A 19,871-nucleotide genomic window follows, 5' to 3' on the forward strand; every position below is an offset into this window, starting at 1 on the left:
GATCCTGCTTCCGGAGGTCAAGTTTGGGGAGGGGGCGTGTGGAGAGATTGTTCGCGCGCTCCGCCCGGCCGCACCCGCCGGGACGCCCTTGGTCTGGGTCCCCGGAACGCGAGGCCCCGCCCCGCCCCACCCTGTTCGGGCGCCAAGAGCGCGCGCCAGACCTTGCACCCCACCGGGTGGGGTGGGGTGGGGTGGGGGTGGTCCCTGAGGGGGCGGTCCCGAAGGGGCGGGCCTGCGGGGGCGGGCACGGGGCCCCGCGTGCATGCTGATGAGCTGGGCGGCCGCGTCACTCCGCACCGGCGCCGTGGCTGCGGGGCGGGCAGGAGCCGCACACCAGCCGAGCGCCTGCCGGCCCGCGCCTCCCTCTCTTCTCCGGGCCCCGAGGCCCTCCCCGCCGCCCCTGAGAGGGGGCCGCGCCCCTCTGAGGAGGATGCCGAGTGCGCCCTGCGCCCACGGCCCCGGGCAGCCCCTGCGCGTGGGGAACCCGGGAGGCAGAGGGGCGCGCTGAGAGGGCGCGGGTGGTGCTGAAGGGACAGCTCCCGGGCACGGGCGGCAGAGCGCGCAGCCCTCCCGCAGCATCCGCCTGCAGCCCCTGCCAGCGGCTCCCGGCCCGCGGCTCCCAGCCCGCAGCCCGCGGTGAGCTGGGCTGGCTCATGGTCCCCGAAGCAGCGGGCCAGGCGGAGGCTCCTGTGGCCACCGGGCCCACGGGGATGCCCCGCGGGTGAGGCAGCCCCCAGCTTCCAACCGCGTTCATGGCGGTGGCCAGGAAGATCAAAACTTTGCTGACGGTCAACATCCTGGTGTTCGTGGGCATCATCCTCTTCTCCGTGTACTGCCGCCTGCAGGACCGCTCAGAGGGGCTGGTGCAGATCGTTCGCAGCGCCGACCGCCGGGTGCGCAGCCGGCACGCCAAGGTGGGCGCGCTGGCGGAGCGCGAAGCCATCCTGCAGCGCCTCGACCACCTGGAGGAGGTAGTCTACAACCAGCTGAATGGTGAGCTGAGCCAGCGCCCCTCTCAGGACAAAGAGGCTGGGCAGAGTGGGTTGCGGAAAAATTGTTCCCGGGTTGGGACGCTTAACTGTGTCCCTGGCGCTACAACCTGTGAGGACCCCAGGGATCTGGTGGCCAACCAGGGCTAGGATCGATTTCCTGTTACTTGGGGAGTGAGTCAGGTAGAAGGCAGATGGGAATACAGGCTCTGTGTAGCTGAGGGTGCTGGCCTGAGTGACTACACAGACACTTACGTGACCAGAGGACACTTGAGTACCCCAACCCACCAGTACGCATGAAGGGACTCCACCTTGTTCCCCGAGGAACTGAGAGAACTTCTAGAGATTGTAGGACCCGTGTTAAGAGCAGGCAGTGCTCAGTTCCAAAAGCAAGGGAGTCTGCCGTGCTGCTTCAGGAGCTGTGGGGCCATCAGGACTGATCCCAGACTCACTCCTCTCTCCTAAGGAAGAAATGGAGAGAGGCAGGATGGCCATGCTGCCCATCAGAGGTGTTCTTTAGATGTTGATGGAGAAAAGTGGGCTTTCCTGGTAGCTCAGACAGTAAAGAATCTGCCTGCAATGTAGGAGACCTGGGTTCAATGCCTGGGTTGGGAAGATCCCCTGGAGAAGGGAATGGCAACCCACTCCAGTATTCTTGCCAAGAGAATTCCATGGACAGAGGAGCCTGGTGGGCTACAATCCACGGGGGCTGCAAAGAGTTACGCCCCAACCACTGGAGCTGTTCAGTTCCCTATCCTGGGGATGCTCAGGACTCAATCAACCAAATACTGTGGGCTGAGTATGAGGCTGTGAACCTGTGACTCATGGACCAATAGAGTCTAGGTCCTGGCAGGGGCTTGGCAGATATTAATTACCTAAATGGGCCCTGGGCCGTGGTGCCTGGGAACCTGCAGTCCTTGGAAGCTTCTACAGGAAATGGCTCCTGGAAGTGGGTTCCTTGTTTCATCCCAAGCGGATGTGAGTCACCCTGAGGGTCAGTGTGGGAGTCAAGGAGGGTCAGGGCCAATGTGGAGCCAGGTGGTGGGGGAGGAGGGGTACTTTTCCACATTGGGTTGCAGCAGAGCAGAGAAAAGCAACTGCTGCTCCCTGGGCTTACTCTGTGCCAGTGTGCAAGGAGGAAAGAGGAAAGTTTATGTTTACCTCATTAGTAGGCTTTCCCCTTCTGTCCTGTGCTATTCTGGTTTCTGCACCAGCAGCCCCTGGCAATGCTCTTTAGGAAGCGTCAGTAACAGGCTCCAGCAGGAGCTGTCTGGGAGCCAGCTTGCATAGACGGGGCCTGTTCCACACGTCACTCAGTCCGATGTGAAGGTCCTCTTGGGATTTCCTTCTGGATGCCCAGCCGGCCTTGGAGCAGTGGCTCTGAACCCGAGGCTTGGTGATGCCCGGGATACGGGAGCTGTCTGCAGCCATGCCCGCCCTCTAGCACATCCTCTGACTTCCCAATTGCCTTCTCGCCACCCCTAAACTCCTGGGTTTTTGTCTGGAGGTAGTTCTGGTGGGCTGCTCAGCTTTTCTGATCTTCCCTATTCAGCTGAAACCATGAAGGGAGAAAAGTTTAGTTCAGTTGTCACTTGACCATTCCGGTGGTGATTCATCTCCAGGAAGGCGGTGTGCCCCGGTAATAGCACACAGCTTTATTGAAGTGTGTTTGCCAGGGTGTTATGGTCTGTTTTATGGGGAGAAGTAGAGGATTATATAAAAACATTGGCAGCACGTTGGGTTGTGTAACATCCTGACGGCCAGCTCAGCGCTGAGAGCCGTTCTCCCCGCTCCCGCACATCAAGGTGAGAAGGAGCCGGGATTCTTGGAGGCAGAAAAAGCCAGTACCTTTGACCGACTTTCTCGACCCTGATGGGAGATGATGAAGTGTTTTGGGAAAGTGGAGTGTCATTCCCAGGCCCACCCCAGCCTCTCCCCTTCCCTTCTCCTGGCTTCTTTCTCCTCCCTCCCCCCTTCTCTCTTCCTACTCCTCTTCCCACCCCTTTTTCCTTTTAAAAATATTTTTTCCCTCATCCCTTTACCAAATCTCTTCCTCCTATCAATTTTGCTCTCTTCTATCTTTACCCTCCCTTACCCCAACTGTTCTGTCTCTCTCCAATCTCTGTTCTGTCTCTCCCGCCACTCCCACTCTTTATCTTGCATCCCCATCTCAGACCATGTGCCCAGCATAGCGTCTTACCCAGGGGTCATTCACTATTTGTTTCTGGATATGACAAGAGAGCCCCAATCTAGCACTCAGCCCAGGTCGGTCCCTAAGGAGAGGACAGTGTAGGAATGGGGTTGACCTTTGTTCACAAGAAGCCCTTTGAGGCCAGTGCTCACCCTTCAAACTGGCACAGATTCCTCTGTTAAAGGATTTTGAAGAACATCAAGGACAGTGCTTCCCAGAGGAGGCAAGCAAGCCACAGCCCTTTACATTAGTGTCTGTTGTGTTTTAGATCCAAGAAATAGGATATGGATTCCTAGGAGCTTCTATTCAATACTAATTCAGCTGAGTTTAGAAAGGAGAGGGAGAAACCCCAACAAAATTGATTTAATGCTTATATTGATTTATTCCTTTGCCTTGACTGCTTCCTAGAAACACTTCTCCTGGCTTGAAGGAGCTGGTGGGGAGGAAAGATTGTCCCTGGGGAGCAGGGCCTAGAAGCAGAGCATCCTCCTCAACACCCCACACAGCCTCTCTTTAGCTGGTCCAGTGCCCTTTACTTGAAATGTCTTGTTGACTCAGCAAAGACTTATTAATGGTGTGTGTAGATTCAAATTCACAGGACCTGGCTGGGGGTGGGGGTCAGATTTTCTTTAAGGAAATGCAGTGTAGTCATATGCTGTATGTACATGAGAGTTTGCTTCTAAGTTTAGTGCTCAAGGCAAGAAAAAATGTTTATAGGCAAAAATCATCCTTCCAAATATCTTAAACTGGATATCAAGTACAGCATCCCTGGTTTCATGCCTGCAACTGGCACAGAGAGTCTTATGAAGGTGGAATTGGAGAGCCTCTAAGCTCAGTGGGCTTCCCTGGTGGCCCAGGCAGCAAAGAGTCTGCTTGCAATACAGAAGGCCTGGATTCAGTCCCTGGGTTGAGAAGATCCTTGGAAAAAGGAATGGCTACCCACTCCAGTATACTTGCCTGGAGAATTCTATGGACAGTGGAGCCTGGTGGGCTACAGTCCATGGGGTGGCAAAGAGTCAGACAGGACTGAGGAACCAACTTTCAATTTCACTTTAAGCTCAGTGAGGAGGGAGAGGGAATCCCATTCAGTTGGTCATATGTTCAAACCCTTCTGCCTTCTATGATCCCTTAGGAGCAGAGGCTGAATTCGAACTGGGGATGGGAGGGGGAGGTTTCCATTTGGGTTGGTTGGCTGCTTTTTAAAATTCAGACACATGTGTGTTAATTCCCCCTAACTTGACCCTCTAACCAGCCCAAGTCTGTCACAATCAGAGGTCAAAGCCATGTGTCCATTGTACAGATGGAAAAGCTGAGGGCCAGTGAGACAGCAGGGCTTACTCAAGGTTGTTTAGGAAGTTAGTTGTGGAAGCTGCTAGAAGCATACTTGCTTTAGAATGATCTACACTTCTGCACTTATCAAAAGTTCAAGTTAAAAGAACAGAAGGTCCAGTTGTGGTCTATCGGGTGATGGCCTTGTACCTCTTGGGTGTGGACTGCCTCCCACCAGCTCTGCCAGCACCACTTCCCCTCCACTGGGGAGAGGTACTTGCTGGCCCTGCTCTCTCAAACTGAAGAAATTCACATAAGACTGGTACCGGGTTTTGCCATAATTGTGCATCACACCTGTTCCATTGTTCATCTGAGGGTGGGGATTTTTGTCTGTTTTATTCACAGTTCTAATACCAAGGGTCTTGGGTGGTACCTTGCACACAGTTCATGCTCCAGAAATATTTGTTGGATGAGAGAGTGAGTGGATCTTTCTCTAAACGATTGATTGTTTTTGTTTAGAATAAATTTATTTTAAAAGACATTTGCAAATCACCACCGTACCCGTAAGCAGGAGGGGACTAGGTGAATGAATGTAATGAAAACAAAATCATGCTCTTTAATTCCAGTGTGATAGGGCTGTCAGCAGAGGCTTTGAGCCAGAAACCTGCCCTCTCTTTGTTAAAAGGGAGATTCTCAAGTGTGGGGGATATATTGGCATGAAACCAAGACTTTCTCCTTGAAGAAATCAGGGGATTGAGACAGCCTTTAAGAGGGGATAAGTCTTACAGTGTGAGTCAATGTTATTTAAGGCTGTGTTCGTTTTCTGCCAACAATCCTGTCCCCCTCCCAGGATTTTGACTGTACACTTTGGGAAGCCCAGGTCTGTAGCAGAGTATTGCTTAAGGGGATGTGATCGGGGGATGAATTGGGTGGGAAGAGTGGTGAAGTGGCTGTCAGGTTGCTAAGGGGCACTTGTCCCTGAGGCTGCATCCACTGCAGGGAGCCCAGATCAGGAAGCTGAAATCCTAATAATAGTCTGAGCACCATGAGTGGTTTTTGGTTTTTAAGTCTTTATTGAATTTGTTACAATATTGCTTCTGTTTTACCTTCTGCTTTTTTGGCCATGAGGAGTGAAGGGGGGTGTTTGACTTGAATCTCTTTTTCTGTTCTCCTCCATTGGATCTCAGCTCCCCGGCCAGGGATTGAACCCACACCCTCTGCATTGGAAGGCAAAGTCTTCACTACTGAACTGACAGGGAAGTCCCCACCCTGAGTTTTAGTAATCGAAGAATTTTGGAGTTGAGACCAGGAGGTGCCTGGGGAGGGGCGAGAAGGAGGAGGATGGAGAGAACGCCAGGTGGTCACCCTGTGTTTGCCTTGGCCCCTCGGGCTGCAGGGGGAACAAACCCCTCTGTGTGGAGCTGTCTTTTCTGCACTGCGGTGCTTGCTTTGGCGGTGGGCAGGTGTCACAGCTGGGAAGCTGAATTTGGGGAGGTGTCCAAACAGTCCCCACCTGGTGTGGGAATTCAAATATCACATGAGAGCACAAGCCACATGAGGACAGCAAGTGCCTCAAACCCTGGCATGGGGTGGATGCCCGATCAGTGCCCTTCAAGTGACCAAAGGATGAATGCCGCAGGTCGGTGGAGCCTGCAGGAGAGCTTGGTGGAGGAGGGGCGGGCATGGGTGTCTGAGAGGGGCCTGGAAGGTTCCTGGGGACACTGAGGGGCTGGTTGCCCCTCTGGACCACTCCTCACCTCTATGGTATGCCTGGCCCAGTCAAGGTGCTGACTTCTCAAGAGGGGTTTTCAAGCCCTTCTTATTCACGAGCAGCTCCATTTTGAAGATGCCTAAGATATTCCACTTGCAGGGCATGTGTGTTTCATCAGAAAGATTTCCCTAGTCATTGTGAATTTTAATTCTAGAAGTAGCTCCCCGCTGGTTCCCGGGCCCTTCCAGCTCGAGTTCATCAATCTCCTCCATCTTCCTTGAATCTGCTTTATGAGTTAAAACGTCCTGCATTGCTGATCCCAGCAGTCAAAGCCACCGTGGCCAGAGAAATAGTTGCCATTCGTTCAGGATTTAATCACGGGTCCTGGCAGGTTTTGCTTCAGAATGGCAGCAATTAATTGGTTGGCCATTTCTGCCCCCACCCCGGCCCCAGCCTGAGGTCATTAATTGGCTGGCCTCTCCCCCTGCATCTGTCTCACATCCCCCACTGTTGTTGATTTACTACAGAAAGTGAAAAAATGGTGCTCCCAACCAGAGCTCAGGCTTTTACACAACCACGGGCAGCGGGGGGAGCTTTTGACATGAATGGCTTTTCCCGTTCTCCTACATGGGAGCTGCCTGCAATTACATTTCACTCACCCTGAGATTAACAGCATGTTGGTTTTGCTTTTTTCCCCCTTCTTTGCCAGTGCTCCTCTGCCTGCTGGTCTAGCTGTGACCCCATCCAACCACCAACCACCCATGTCAGAACACCCGAAGCCACTTCCGGTCACCGAGGTTAGCGCTGTGCAGTCCTGGGCTTTGGCATCTGGGGCGATGAAAGGCAGGAGTGCTTCACCCTGAGATAAACACCCCTCATGCAATTCCCTTGGGAGGAGCAGACCTCATTCTGGAAGGGCTGGCTCTATCCAAAGACTCTGTAGATCCAGCAGGGGCCCCTGCTTCTAGGAATAACTCAGGCCGACCGTGGCCCCCACCTTGGGAGCCTGCTGGGGCTGAGTGATTGCATTTACAATTCAGCTCAGCAATTTGCATATTTCAGAGGTGCGGCACTATTTTCTGAAAGGACAGTTTATCCTTCGTTGACTGGTAACTCGACAAAAATAAGTCTCTAATCACTTCCATATCCCATGTCCCACTGGGGACATTCCCGCCTGGGATCCAGCTCTTGGAACAGCTTTTCTGCTCTTTGGTCAGCTTTTCTATTCTGCGCTCATAAAGCACAGGTACTCTCGAAGGGAGGATAGCCAGCTGTCATAGGAGGGATGGGGAGAGGCCGATTCATGGTGAGATGGGTCCTTGGAAACTGCGCTGCAGGCTGAAGCTCTCTTGTTCTCTGGAATGAAGGCAGTATCTCCTTATCCTTATCATTCACTCCTCGTGTTCCTGATGCTGAGTCAGGGTGCGGGAGCAAAGGAGATGCAGGTCCCTGCCTCTCAGGGCTGACGTCCTAGGAGGGAGGCAGGTGAGCAACGAGTGGTGTGAACAGGGCAACTCCAGACAGAAAGAAAGGCCACCAAGAGGAAGAGTGACGGAGAGTGGGTGGGTGGGACGAGGTCCCACTTTAGATGGGGTGTGGCTTGAATAGCATTTCCCCAGATTCATGTCCTCCAGGAATCTCAGAATGTAACCCTGTTTGCAGATATATGTAGATGAGGTTGTACTGGAGTAGGGTGGGCCCTGGTCCAGTGATTTAGAAGAACAATAATGTCCTTCTGAGAGGAAGAGGGACACAGATGTAAAACATAGAAGGCAGAGGTAGAGACTGGGATGATGTGTCTATAAGCCAAGGACTCTGAGGATGCCAGCAACTCCAGAGGCTGGAATAGGCAGGAAGGACCCTTTCCTGGGGCCTCCAGAGGGAGTGTAACCATGATGCCCTGAGTTCTGACCACCAGAGGACCACAGTGGCCATGTGTGCTGGGACCCTGACACCGAGGGTAGGTGGGGAGCTCCTCTATGATGATTGAACTCAGATGTGAGTGAGCTGTGAGGGGATCGGGGAAGGGCATCTGGGCAGGGGCCAGCCCCATGTGATTGGTTCTGTGCTTAGTCGCTCAGTCTGACTCTCTGTGACCCCTTGGACTGTAGCCCGCCAGTCTCCTCTGTCCATGGGGATTCTCCAGGCAAGGATACTGGAGTGGGTTGCCATGCCCTCCTCCAGGGGATCTTCCCAACCTAGGTGAGTGGAGAATGCCATGAAGGAGGAGAGTGGTGTGTGACCATCAGGGAGGACATGGGACCGTGCTCTTAGGAAGGTATGCTCATACATTATAAATGTCCTGTGTGCCAGGAATGCTTGGACTTCATCTGCGACCACGGACGTCTGTGCCTCCATCTAGCTGGTTGGATTTTTAAAGCACATTTATGATCTCACTCAGATCTCTGGGACCGAAATGAGACCCACAGGGGGTGACAGCACATGATCTCTCCAGCCACCCGAGGGTTGGGACAGTCTTGATTCTATGCCTGCTCAGCCTGTGACCTGCCTTGGGGTCCCCAGTCAGGGCTTCTCAACATATTGCTGTTGATATCTGGGCCAGGTAATCTTTGCACATGGTGATAGGGTGCTGGTAAACTGTTGAGCAGCATCTCTGGCCTCCACCCACTAGATACAAGTAGTCCTCTCCACTCCCACCTGCAGCTGCGGCACAAGAAATGTCCAGGCATTGTTGAGTGTCCCCTGGGGTTAGGAAAACTCCCGCGGAGATCCCTGCCTTCTGTCTAGAACATGGGGGTTGGCTGGCTGGGTTCATACCTGGCTCCACTTCTCAGGAGTCAGTCACCCCCTCTAGTCTCAGTCTCGTCATCTGTAAAGTGGGGATGATGGAAACACCAACCTCAGCAGAACCTTGTAGAGGCAAAAAGAGTTGGCTTGAATGAAAGCGGTCATCCCTGTGTCCAGTGTGATGCTAAGCCCACACTGCCGAAAGCTCAGGATCCTGCTGGGCACAGGAAGAGTGCCATCCTGAGGGCCGTCCCCCATCCATCCTCTGTTGACCTTGCTGACTGTACCAAGACAGTCTCAATTCAATGGCAACATGCCTCTTGCATGCTCTGAACTTGCCTATCTACCTTTAGACTCACCCTCAGGCTCAGTATCCTTGGCTGGCTGTGTATCCAGCTAGACTTTAATAGCCCAATGCTGTTTCATTTTCTATTGATTAACATTTTGGGCAAAGGATAGAGATCTCCTATCTTGCGTATCAATACATCACTTATTTAAGAAGCAAATTCACTTAATTCAAACGTGCATCAGTTTAAAGGAAGCTATTAAGCAACATGAATTGAGTGGTCTACAGAGACATGGATACTGCAGGAAGGTTGGAGGAAAAACCAGTGTGGGATTGCTGTCATGGATGATCCTTGAGACTCCAGGCTATAGCACCTGGTCTTGGAAAGTGGCCTCCCCTGGGGTTGTGGATTGATGGCCTCAGAACTGATGAAGGGAGATGCTAGACTCTGGATCTGTGCTCTTGCCAAGGCTTTCCGAAGCTCCGAGTCTGATAAAACATAAATAAAAATAAAATAACCCACTTGTGCAGATGTGGCCCTGACTCTTGGGTCCTGAGAAGGAGGCAGCAGCAGTGACCACACCCCCAGGCCACTCCCCAGCACCCCCCACCCTTCCTTGCTTCACAGGGGTGATCCACCTTGGCAGGCAATCCTGCCATACATGTCTGGCCTGGCTCAAGGCAGAGACCCTCTGGTCCTGCAGAGGGGCGCCCTGCTCAGAAACCTCAGCTGCTGGGTTTTATTTTTAAGTAAATGAGCCCAAGTACAATGGCTCTTAATATGCCACCCCAGGCCTGGCAGTGTGCCAGAGAAGTAAGATCTACAGGTGCCCTGCCTCTGTTGGGTCCCGGCCCTGGTAGCCACTCCAGTAGCCTCCTGGCTGGCCCAAAGTAAACCCCTTCCTCCTCCCTGAGTTTTCCACCCTGATTAAAAGTGAGGCTTGATTTCAAGGCTAGAGGGGCAGCGTGTGCCCAGAGCCAGACACAGGGCTGGTACGGGGGGAATAATGGCTGGGACGAGGGGAGGTCCTGATGGTCCCACTTGTGTGTGGACTGACTTGCCAGACGGGACCTCCTGGAGGTTGAGAGGCTCAGGCCACAGCTGGTTCATGAGCTTCTAAGTGTATTTCTTAAAAAATGGAAGAAATTTCAATAGGAAGTTACCAAAATAGTTATATATTTTAGACATTTATATGTAACGAGTTAATGCTTTTGATACTGGAGTGCAGTGTAGTTGTACTATTTACAGGAAGATCATGGGATTTGTAGGAGCGCTGGTTCTTGCAGACGTCCTGGTCTGAGAACATAACGTGTTTAGAGGTGTGTGCTGAATGCCTTCTTCTCAGGCTCCTGCAGGTCAAAGGCTGACATGGGTCTCCTGGGGAGGGTGCCCTGTGGAGGCTCTGAGAGAAGCCTTTTCTTGACTGTGTTCTTGCCTTTCCTGGGGGTTCAGCACCCATATCCTGCACCCGCATCCGGCCTCCATCTCCGAATCCAGTGGCGTTTCGCCCTTTGTGCCATTCTCCCAAAGTCACATTCCAACCCCCACTCTCCTCTTCACCTCCCTCTTCCACCTTTAAGGGTCCTTATGATCACAGAGGCCCACTGGATAATCCAGTTCACTCAGCTGATGAACACATTTAATTCTCTCTGCCATGTAACCTAACATATTCCCAGGTTCTGGGGGCTGGGATGTGAACACCTTTGGGGTCCGTGATTCTGCCAATTGCAGTGAGCAAACTGAACAGACTACTGAACATGGAGACATGCTAGGGGGCAAAATAAGGCAGGAGGATAAAGTGTCAGGGGAGAGACACTGGCATCTCCATGAGGTGTCCAGAGAAGGCCTCAGGAAGGGAGTAACTCACAGTGGGAGCTGTATGAGTCTGCTCCGGCTGCTGTAACAAAGTACCACACCCGGAGGGCTTAAACCACAGAAATTTGTTGTCTCACAATTCTGAAGGCTGGAAAACCAAGATCGAGGTGCTGGTATGGCTGGTTTCTGATGAGGCCTCCCTCCTGGCTTGCGGATGGCTTCTCCTGTGTGCACGAGCATTTCTGGTGTCTCTCCCTCTGTAAGGCCACAGTCCTATTGGTTTGGGGTCCCCCAGTGACCTCATTTAATCTTAATTACTCCCCTAAGTCCCTCTCCAGGTACAGTCACATTGAAGTTAGGTCTTCAACATACAACTTTTTTTTTTTAAAAAAAGTATTTATTTATTTGACTGCATGGGATCTTAGATGTGGCATGCAGGATCTTTTTGTTGCTGTGCATGGACTCCCCAGACCAGGGAGTGAGTGCAGGGGAAGAGATAGGTTGGCTGAGCTGGGATACTCCCAGGAGATGAGGAGTAGCCAGAAGAGAGGCGGACAGGCCAGCATCTGATCCCGGGAGTCAAAGGGACCAGCACTGCTGAGTGCTTTGATGGGTCACACTCCACAAGCCCTGAGGGCTGACTGCTGCTCCAAGGGTGGGGGTGACCTGGACAAAGTCAGCTTAGATGCAGGTTGGGGGTGAAGTTGGAAGTGGCAGACATGGGGCCCTTCTGCAAAACACTGTGGATGTTGGGGCTGGATGACTGTTGGTGGTGGGACTCCCATGCAATGTGAGACATGGAGAAGTACTGTCAAATTTCCCCGGGGGGCATCTCCTCCCCCAACTGAGAACCAGTCCTGTGAAGGAGGATGAGATGAGGGTTGGTCCTGGAGAGGGAGATGGGGCTGACAGAGGGTGTTATTTCTAAGATAAGAATTAGGTGAGAGGGAAGGATGGGGTCCTGGAGCCCATCCTGGAGCCCGTGAGAGGGTGGCACCCCAGTTCAGGAGCTGGGGCCTGGCCAGCACCTCGGACAGCCCCTTCTGCTCCTGCTTCTGAGGTAGAGGGGCAGTAGGTGAGCTAGCAGGGTGGGGTGGAAGCTGGGGTGTTCTCTTTTTTTCCTTTTCTCAGAGAGGCAGCAAATTAAGTTATCAGTTGAGGTTTCGATCCCTGGGTTGGGAAGATCCCCTGGAGAAGGGCAGGGCAACCCACTCCAGTATTCTTGCCTGGAGAATCCCATGGACAAAAGAGCCTGGCAGACTATGGTCCATAGGGTTGCAGAGTCGGACACGACTGGAGTGACTTAGCACACATGTACTAGTAAATGGGTTTTTAAAAAGAAAGTATATGTCTGGTTATGTATTATCTACATCCTATTTCAGAATAGGGGCCACTACAGATGTGTGTTGTGAATAGGAACACTGAGTCGGTGGGGTTGGGAACCCCTCACAGGACAGGTAGGAGCCTGGGAGAGGCCGCTAAAGGCCTGGGGGCTGCAAGGGCCTGGGTAGAGAGGGGCCTTGTCACCTCCCAGCCAAGAGGGGAGCTGATCTCCTCCCCCCTTGTTCCCCTCAAGGGTGGTTCATCCCCAGGCCTTTTCTGGGGAGCAGGGGGCAAGTTTGGGAAAGATCCATCTGGCTCCAAGGGTGAGTGGGCACTGGTGGGGGGCTGCCCGGCCAGCTGTACCTCCTCCGGGATTCTCATCTTGGACACCCCTTCCTCTCTGGCACTGTCACCCCCACCATCCTTCGCCTCCACCCTGAAGATGTTGCCACCTCTTGGAGAGCGTTCTCGGGTGAAGGGATGTTCTCCTCCCACACCCTGAAACCCCCTTCCCAGGCTTCACATTTCTGGGGGAGACCCCAGGACAGAGATTGCCCACAGCTCCAGTGTTGAGTCCTAGCCATCGGTTGGCATTGTTCTGAGATGCTTTGCACTCACCTGGTGGTAACAATAACCAAGGTGGACGCACCATGCTATGGGTTTGAGGTCTGTGACCATGCTTGGTACTCAGAGCAGCCTGTGCAGGAGACAATATCTCTCTGTCTTCAATTCGCTGATGAGACCATGGCCAACCAAGGTCAGCCCCTACTAGCAGCAGTGGGACTGGGACCCAGGCACATTGATGCCAAGGTCCCTGCCCTGCGCCGTCTCCCCAACGATGAGCTGGGAAGACATCAACTTAGCGAGCTCAGTGGTGAGGACTAATACCTCCTGCTCAAGCAAAAAGGACTACTTTTACTTTTAACAGAATAGTTAAGTCAAATCGGTTCTATGTGCAGCCCTCATCTGAAACCCAGCAAGCTTCAATTTTATTCCAGAGAAAGACAATAACAGAAAGTGCCTGGGACTATTTTCACACTATTTGAGCATATTGTGGAAAATGTGTTAATATTCTGTGTGCTTGAGCACTTTGCAGTGGACACAGGGAAGCAAATAAGCTTATATCTTCCTTGATGGGGGCAGAGCCTTGCAGCCACAATGTGACTTGCGGAGTCAAAACACCCAGGTGAGCAGCCCTGCTCCTTGCAGCCTTGTGCAGCTTCCTTCACAGCCTTGCTCCTCAGTTTCCTCACCTGTAAAATGGGATGAAGTAGTAATTATCTCTTGGTTTTATTGTGAGAAGTAAGTGGAGGAAGCAGGTTAGCTTGTGGGGGTAATGCCTGACATGTGGTTCTGGCTCAGCACCAGCCCTGGTTTCTGCTTGTCCACAGTTTCTCTGACCTCCCCTTGCCCACCACCAGCCCTGTGGTTCTCTTTCTTATACAGCCCCACCCCTGCAGAAAAACACAAGGCCCCATGATGTCCACGGGAAGTTGAAGAGGTGGGATCAGGGAGATGGCTTAATCCAATTAATGCTTTATTCACAGAACATGATCTGTTGTGCAGAGCATAGGAGGGGGTGCCCAAAGCTTGGAGGTTGGGTGCCTTCCTCTGAGCATTTACAATGAGGTAGGAAAGAGGTAGCCAACTGGCATTCTCTGGCCTCTAAGGCATTGAGTATCAGCAACAAAAGGGAGCACTGTGTTGATGGGTTGTGTTGAAGGTCAGGAGGGCTTCATGGATGAAGAGGAGTTTGGAGCTGCACACTGGAGTTGGATGGACCTGGGTCCAAACCCCAACTGGATAACCATGTCAGGCCAGTTCTCCTTGTTGAGCTGTGCTTTTCCCATCTGTGAAATGGGAAACATGATCACCCTTCCATGATAGGATTTTGAGGAGATTAGACAAGGCGATGCATGTGAAAGTGCCTGATACGTAGGAACTCTTCAGAAATGTCAGCAAAGACAATGGAAGGAAAAGAATTGAAATGGGGCAGAGTTTGAATAGATGGGGTAGCATGATGCCTGATACATAACATTTTCTCAATAAATATTTGTTCCCCAGATGGGTGGGTGAATTTATGGATGGGTGGAGGGAGGGAGGAAGGAAGGATGCTTGAATGGATGAGTGGATGAGTGGGGAGGTGGATGGATGCTGGATGATGGACAGGTGGATCTTCATAAACCCACTTGACAGTGGACCTATGACTTTCACATCTTGTTGGCTGTTGGGATGGAGTGAGTGTATTTTCCATGAGAGAAGGATGTGAATTTCCAGAACTGGGGTGAAATGCAATGGACTGAATGTCTGTGTCCCCCAAATTCCTATGTTGGTACCCTAACCCCAGTGGGGCCTCTGGGATGTGATTAGGGTTAGATGAGGTCATGAGGGCAGCCCCCGTGGTGGGATCACTGGCCTCCTAAGAAGAGGAGGATGGGAATCTCATGTTCTATGCATGCACACACCAAGGAAGGACCCTGAGGACGCAGCAGGAAGGCCACCGTCTGCAAGCCAAGGAGAGAGTTCTCATCAGGAACCAAACTACTGCCTTGATCTGGACTTCTCACCTCCAGAGCCATGAGAAAGAAATGTCTGCTGTTTGGCTCCCTGTCGATGGTTATGCAGTTTAAGCTGACTGAGTTGGGGGGCCACACTGCGGGGGGGCACTCTGCCTTTTGAGGTCAGCATAAGCTCCATGCTTATCCATCATTCTTTGTCTGGAAGGTCACTGTCTCCAGGACAGAGCTCAGGGCCAGTACTCCTGGTTCCCATTCTGTTTTCTTCCCTTGGGGGCCTGTGGTGGCCCATTCATTCATGCATTCATTCCTTCATTCGTTCGTAAGCACTTGCTATGCACAAGGTCCTGGGGCTCCGGCCTGAGCCTGGCAGGCAGCCCTGGAGGGCAGCAGGCAGACCAGGGCGGGGCGAGGACCTGGTCCCCAGTGGGGCTGGGGGCACTGAGTCAGCCTCACTCTCTGGGCCACCCAGGGTCTCGGCTCCCTAAAGACCCGAGTGTGGGCTCCGAGGTTTCCTTCTACCTGTGACCCCCAGAGCTGGGCTGGCTCAAGGGACAAGCATTTCCTGGGAGACTCTGCCATCAGGACTGGAGTCTGATGCCATGGGCATGGGGGCATCAGGCCCTGGCCACCCTGACGGTCTCGGGAAGCTTATACTCAGAGCCAGGTCACCTTGAAGTGACAGGACACCCAAACATCCCCCATTCCTGCTCCCCAGTAGCAACCAGACCCAAATTAGGGGACATATTCCTGCACAGAGCTAACAGAGGGACGTTCCATGGCCCCACATGCTTAACAAAGTGAAAGAACCAGGAAATCCATTTTGCCAGATATTTCCAATCATTCCTTATCTCCCTTGCTTTGGTCCCATAAATATTCATATTAGTTGAACACAAGTACTATGTGTGAAGATTTATCAAATACTATATTAGTCTCAGTGAGAATATATTTTACAGGTACTGCTGTGTCCTGCGAAATCTTCATGACTTCATAGTTTCAGAAGGGCAGTCAGTCTTCCCGCTATTGACAATATGTTATTGGTTTGGGTCCCCAGGGAATCTTAAAAGACCTGTCTGTAATGAAATTACCCGTTGTGTTTGGAGAGAGTGGATAAAACGGAAGCTGGGAGGGACGTTATCTTCAAAGGCAAACCAGGGGCTCTTGCTTTTATCTCCGCTTTGTAATCATTAAAATTAATAGCCAAGCACGTAAAATCGGCCTAAATTCTCACCAGGGAAGAGAGAGGGAAGCTGGGGCAGTGGGATGTTTGGCTTGCCATCGTTGCCACCCCTCAACCCCCAAACCCATGCTCCGTGAAGTCACTGGTCAAGGTCATGGGCACGTGGAGGACCATCAGGAGCCTGGTGGGTGATGAGTGGGTCTTGGGGGGTAGGTGTGTTTCCCCACTGCAAACCGTGGAGTCCCACTTTCTGGGTGATGCTAGGAGAGGAGACTGATGGCATCTTTGTTTTGTTCTGGCTGCACTGGGTCTTTGCAACGTGTGGGCTTCTCTAGCTGTTACGTGTGGGTTTAGTCACTCCACAGCATGGGGGATCTTAGTTCCCCAGCCAGGGATTTAATCTGCGTCCCCTGCAGAGGAAGGCTGATTCTTAACCGCTGGACCACCAGAGAAATCCCCTGATACCTCTTTGATCCCAGGGGAGTGTAAGGACCCACCACCCAGCACCACCCATCTGGAGTCTGTCTGCTCTCCTCGAGCGTCCCGGTATGTTTGCTGTGTGCTGATCACCTTCAGAAAACATGGATTTATGGTCTCATTGGAGGCCTGGAAGGGCAAGCTTTGCATCTCCTCCTCCAGGTTCATTGGGGGTGGGGGGCTGCGAGGAGGAAGCTCTACTGAAGTAGAGCCCCTCCCTCCCACACCTGTTCAAGGCCTGTGGGTCCCCAGGCCTCCCAGAGTCTATGTGCTCCACACAGGGGTCCATCTGGCCCTCTGACTTCCTCCCCTCTGCGTCCCTAAGTTCCCAGTGTTCAGAGCATCCTCAGGGAAAAAAGCAAGTCCTGGACTCAGTCACCTCTCAGATCCCTTCTGTTCTTCAGGTTTGTCCTAGTAATTTCTTCCCATCTTGTCAGATACTTACGGCTTTTTCACAATTGATGTTGCTACTTTGTTTTAAATCTAACATTCTTAGGTGGTTTTAGGGGGCAAGTTGGCCTGACTGGCCTGGCCTATCTCTATGGGTCCCCTACTGATGGAGTCCCCTTATCTGGGCTGCCAGCTGCTGTGTGTCCCCAGAGATGTCCTGCCCGACCTTCTGGTGAGGACAGCATCTGGCTTCCTGAAGGTGTCTCCATCCTACCTCTTCCTCTCAGATTATCTTGTGACCAGCAGCCTCTTCATTTGGGCGGCTTCCTCTCTCAGAATATTGGCTTAAGTCGCCGTGACAGATGGAAATCAGTGACTCAAAGACAAGCTGGAAGCTTGAAAGCCACGCTTCCTTCCAAGTTGAAAAATCACAGCCACCCACATAGCCCAGGTTTCTGTGCTGGAAGGAGTGGGTTGGCCAAGTGTGAAATGACTTTGCTGGGGGAGAGAAAGTTTGGAGGCGCTCCTCTGGAGCTGGTGGCTTCGTCTGCGTATGTGGCAGGCTCTTGGCCCGGGATGGGCAGCCAAGTCCTTCTTGGGTGGGAGTCCACTGGGGAAGGTGGCCTGGTCTTTCTTGTTGTGGTGTCCTCTTATTCCTAACATGGACTCCCTTACTTCTCTGGGAGAAGAATTCAGAGTTCTGACAAAACCCTGATTGATATGACGTAACTGCACTATGCTTTGTTTTTCTTATGGAACATGAAATCTAGAGGATGGTAGACATCCTCAAGAGCCCAATCCCATTTAAGTTCCAGCCCCCACCTTCCTCTTGTGTGACAGTCCACCTCATGGTCACACAATGGCTGCTTGGACCCCAGGCATTGAGTCCTCATTCCAGGTAGGAGAAAGGGGGAAAGAACGCAGATAAAAGGCAAAAAACAAAAGCAAACCCCACATATACTAGCTGAGTCTGTGCCTTTTAGACACGTTTCCCAGAAATTCCACCCTGAAAATTCCATTTAAATCTTATTGACCAGATCTTGGGCACATGCCACTTCTAGCTGCAAGGTCAGCCCAGGGAGGCGAGCGCTTTAGCATTTTTTTTCCTATCCAAAACAAATTGTGGTTCTACTAACAAAAAGGACGGAGAGAGTAGATGCTAGCCGAGCAACCATGGGGTCTGCCGCTGGCCTTTTTCTTACAATTCCCCCCTCCTCCCCCTCCCCCTTCCCTCTTGTTTGAGTTTCCTGGGGCTGCTACTTAACAAATGACCACAAACAGGGTAGCTGTAAACATCCAGAATTTATCCTTTCCCTGTCCTAGAGGCCAGAAGTCTGAAATCAAAGTGTTGGCAGGTTGAATCCTCCTGGAGGCCCTGAGGCAGAATCTGTTCCAGGCCTCTCTCCAGCTTCTCTCGGCTCCTGGCAGTCCTGGCTCCCTGGTGATCCTTGGCTTGTGGGCACTTCACTCAGATCTCTGTCTCCCTCCTCATGTGGCTTCTCCCTCTGTAAGTGTCTCTCTGAACTGTAAGGACGCTCTTCGTTGGATTTAGGACCCACCTCATCCAGATGACCTCACCCAAAGTTCTTACCTTAGTTTCATCCGCAAAAACCCTGTTTCTGTATTAGGCCACGGTCACAGGTTCCCTCTGGATAGGGCTTTGGGGCCACCATTCAACCCACCACCCATATCCATCCACCTAAACTGAGGCCACAAGCTCTTGACCCTCCAGGGCACTGAGCAGAACCCTCAGCGAGGGTGGGGCCGCGGCCCTGCCTATGTCCAGGTGGGGCCCTCGGCTGCAGCCTGTGAAGAAGCAGACCTATGCAGCTATCCTGCCGGATCCTTCCAAAGGAGCGGGAGTCAGGCTTCCCGCAAGACCTGCTTGCGCTGATTTCTCTGAACACCATGTGGGGACTTGGCGTGCCTCTGGGACTTGATCCCCATGCCGGGCCCCCTGGTTCTTCCTGTTGGCTGCTTCCCTGCCGGCTCTGGGCCATCTGCTGAGGGTTAGTGCCCGAGTTTCCTGAGGTGCATCCAGCCTCTGGGCACCCCAGAACCCAGGCTCCTGCATTCTACCTGGCTACCCTGAGTTCTGAGGTGCCCAGTGGCTGGAGCATCCTTCTGGACTCCAGGGTCAGGATACCCGGGACAGCTGGACTCCAGGCCTGGCCCTGCCTCCACCTGGCTCCTGTGGCTTTTCAGCAGATGCCTTCCCCCCCAACTCCCCGAACTTCTACATCTGACGGTCTGTGCCCCACCTAGGGGGCTGTGGTTCACATGGGCTGACTGTAGACAAAAGCTGTTGGACTGTCCAGCCCAGGGCTCCTGGGAAGGACTGGTGAGAGCTGACCATCCCAAGATCCCAGTTCTGGGGCCCTCCCCACCCCCATGAGACTGCGCTTTGGCAGGCAGGTCTCCACCCAGCTCTCTGCTTGGTCCCTTGCCCCATCCTGAGGATGTCAGGATGTCAGGCCTGGGGCAGAGGAGCAAGGAAGGGGCCACCCAGGATATGAACGCCTTTAGCTGTTACAGCAGCTTCTTCTGTCATATGCATTTTTCCACTGCTGCTGTGACAACTCATGGGCTGGGGGTTGCTTAAAACGATACAGATTTTTTTCTCTCACAGTTACAGAGATCGGGAGCCTAAGACGGGTTTCCCTGGGCTAAAATCAGGGAGTGGGCAGGGCCACACTCTCTGAAGGCTCCAGTGGGATACTTCCTGCCTCTCCCAGCTTCTTGGGGGCCCCGATGTCCCTTCCTTTGTGCCTTCGCTGATGGCTACAGCTCCATGCCACAGGCCTCCTCTCTGTGTCAGATTCCCCCCACCCTCTCCATTCAAGGACACTTGTGATGGCATTTGGGGTAACCCATCTATCTCTCATCTCAAGGGTCATACCTTAATCCCACCTGCAGAGTCCCATATAAGGCAATGCATTCACACATTCTGGGGATTAGAACCTGATGCCATTTGG

General features: G+C 52.8%; 1 protein-coding gene across 1 annotated transcript in view; it reads left to right on the plus strand.

The window, feature by feature from the left end:
* The first annotated feature begins 293 nt into the window (after positions 1-293).
* GALNT9 (polypeptide N-acetylgalactosaminyltransferase 9) overlaps positions 294-19,871 on the plus strand; it is a 119,721-nt gene continuing 100,143 nt past the window's right edge. Inside the window, exon 1 of the mRNA XM_043488527.1 lies at positions 294-993. Coding sequence (XP_043344462.1) covers positions 753-993 — 241 coding nt within the window. The 5' untranslated portion in view covers positions 294-752. The remainder of the gene's footprint in view (positions 994-19,871) is intronic.

Source organism: Cervus canadensis, chromosome 1 (assembly GCF_019320065.1).
Source record: "Cervus canadensis isolate Bull #8, Minnesota chromosome 1, ASM1932006v1, whole genome shotgun sequence".
Taxonomy (NCBI): domain Eukaryota; kingdom Metazoa; phylum Chordata; class Mammalia; order Artiodactyla; family Cervidae; genus Cervus; species Cervus canadensis.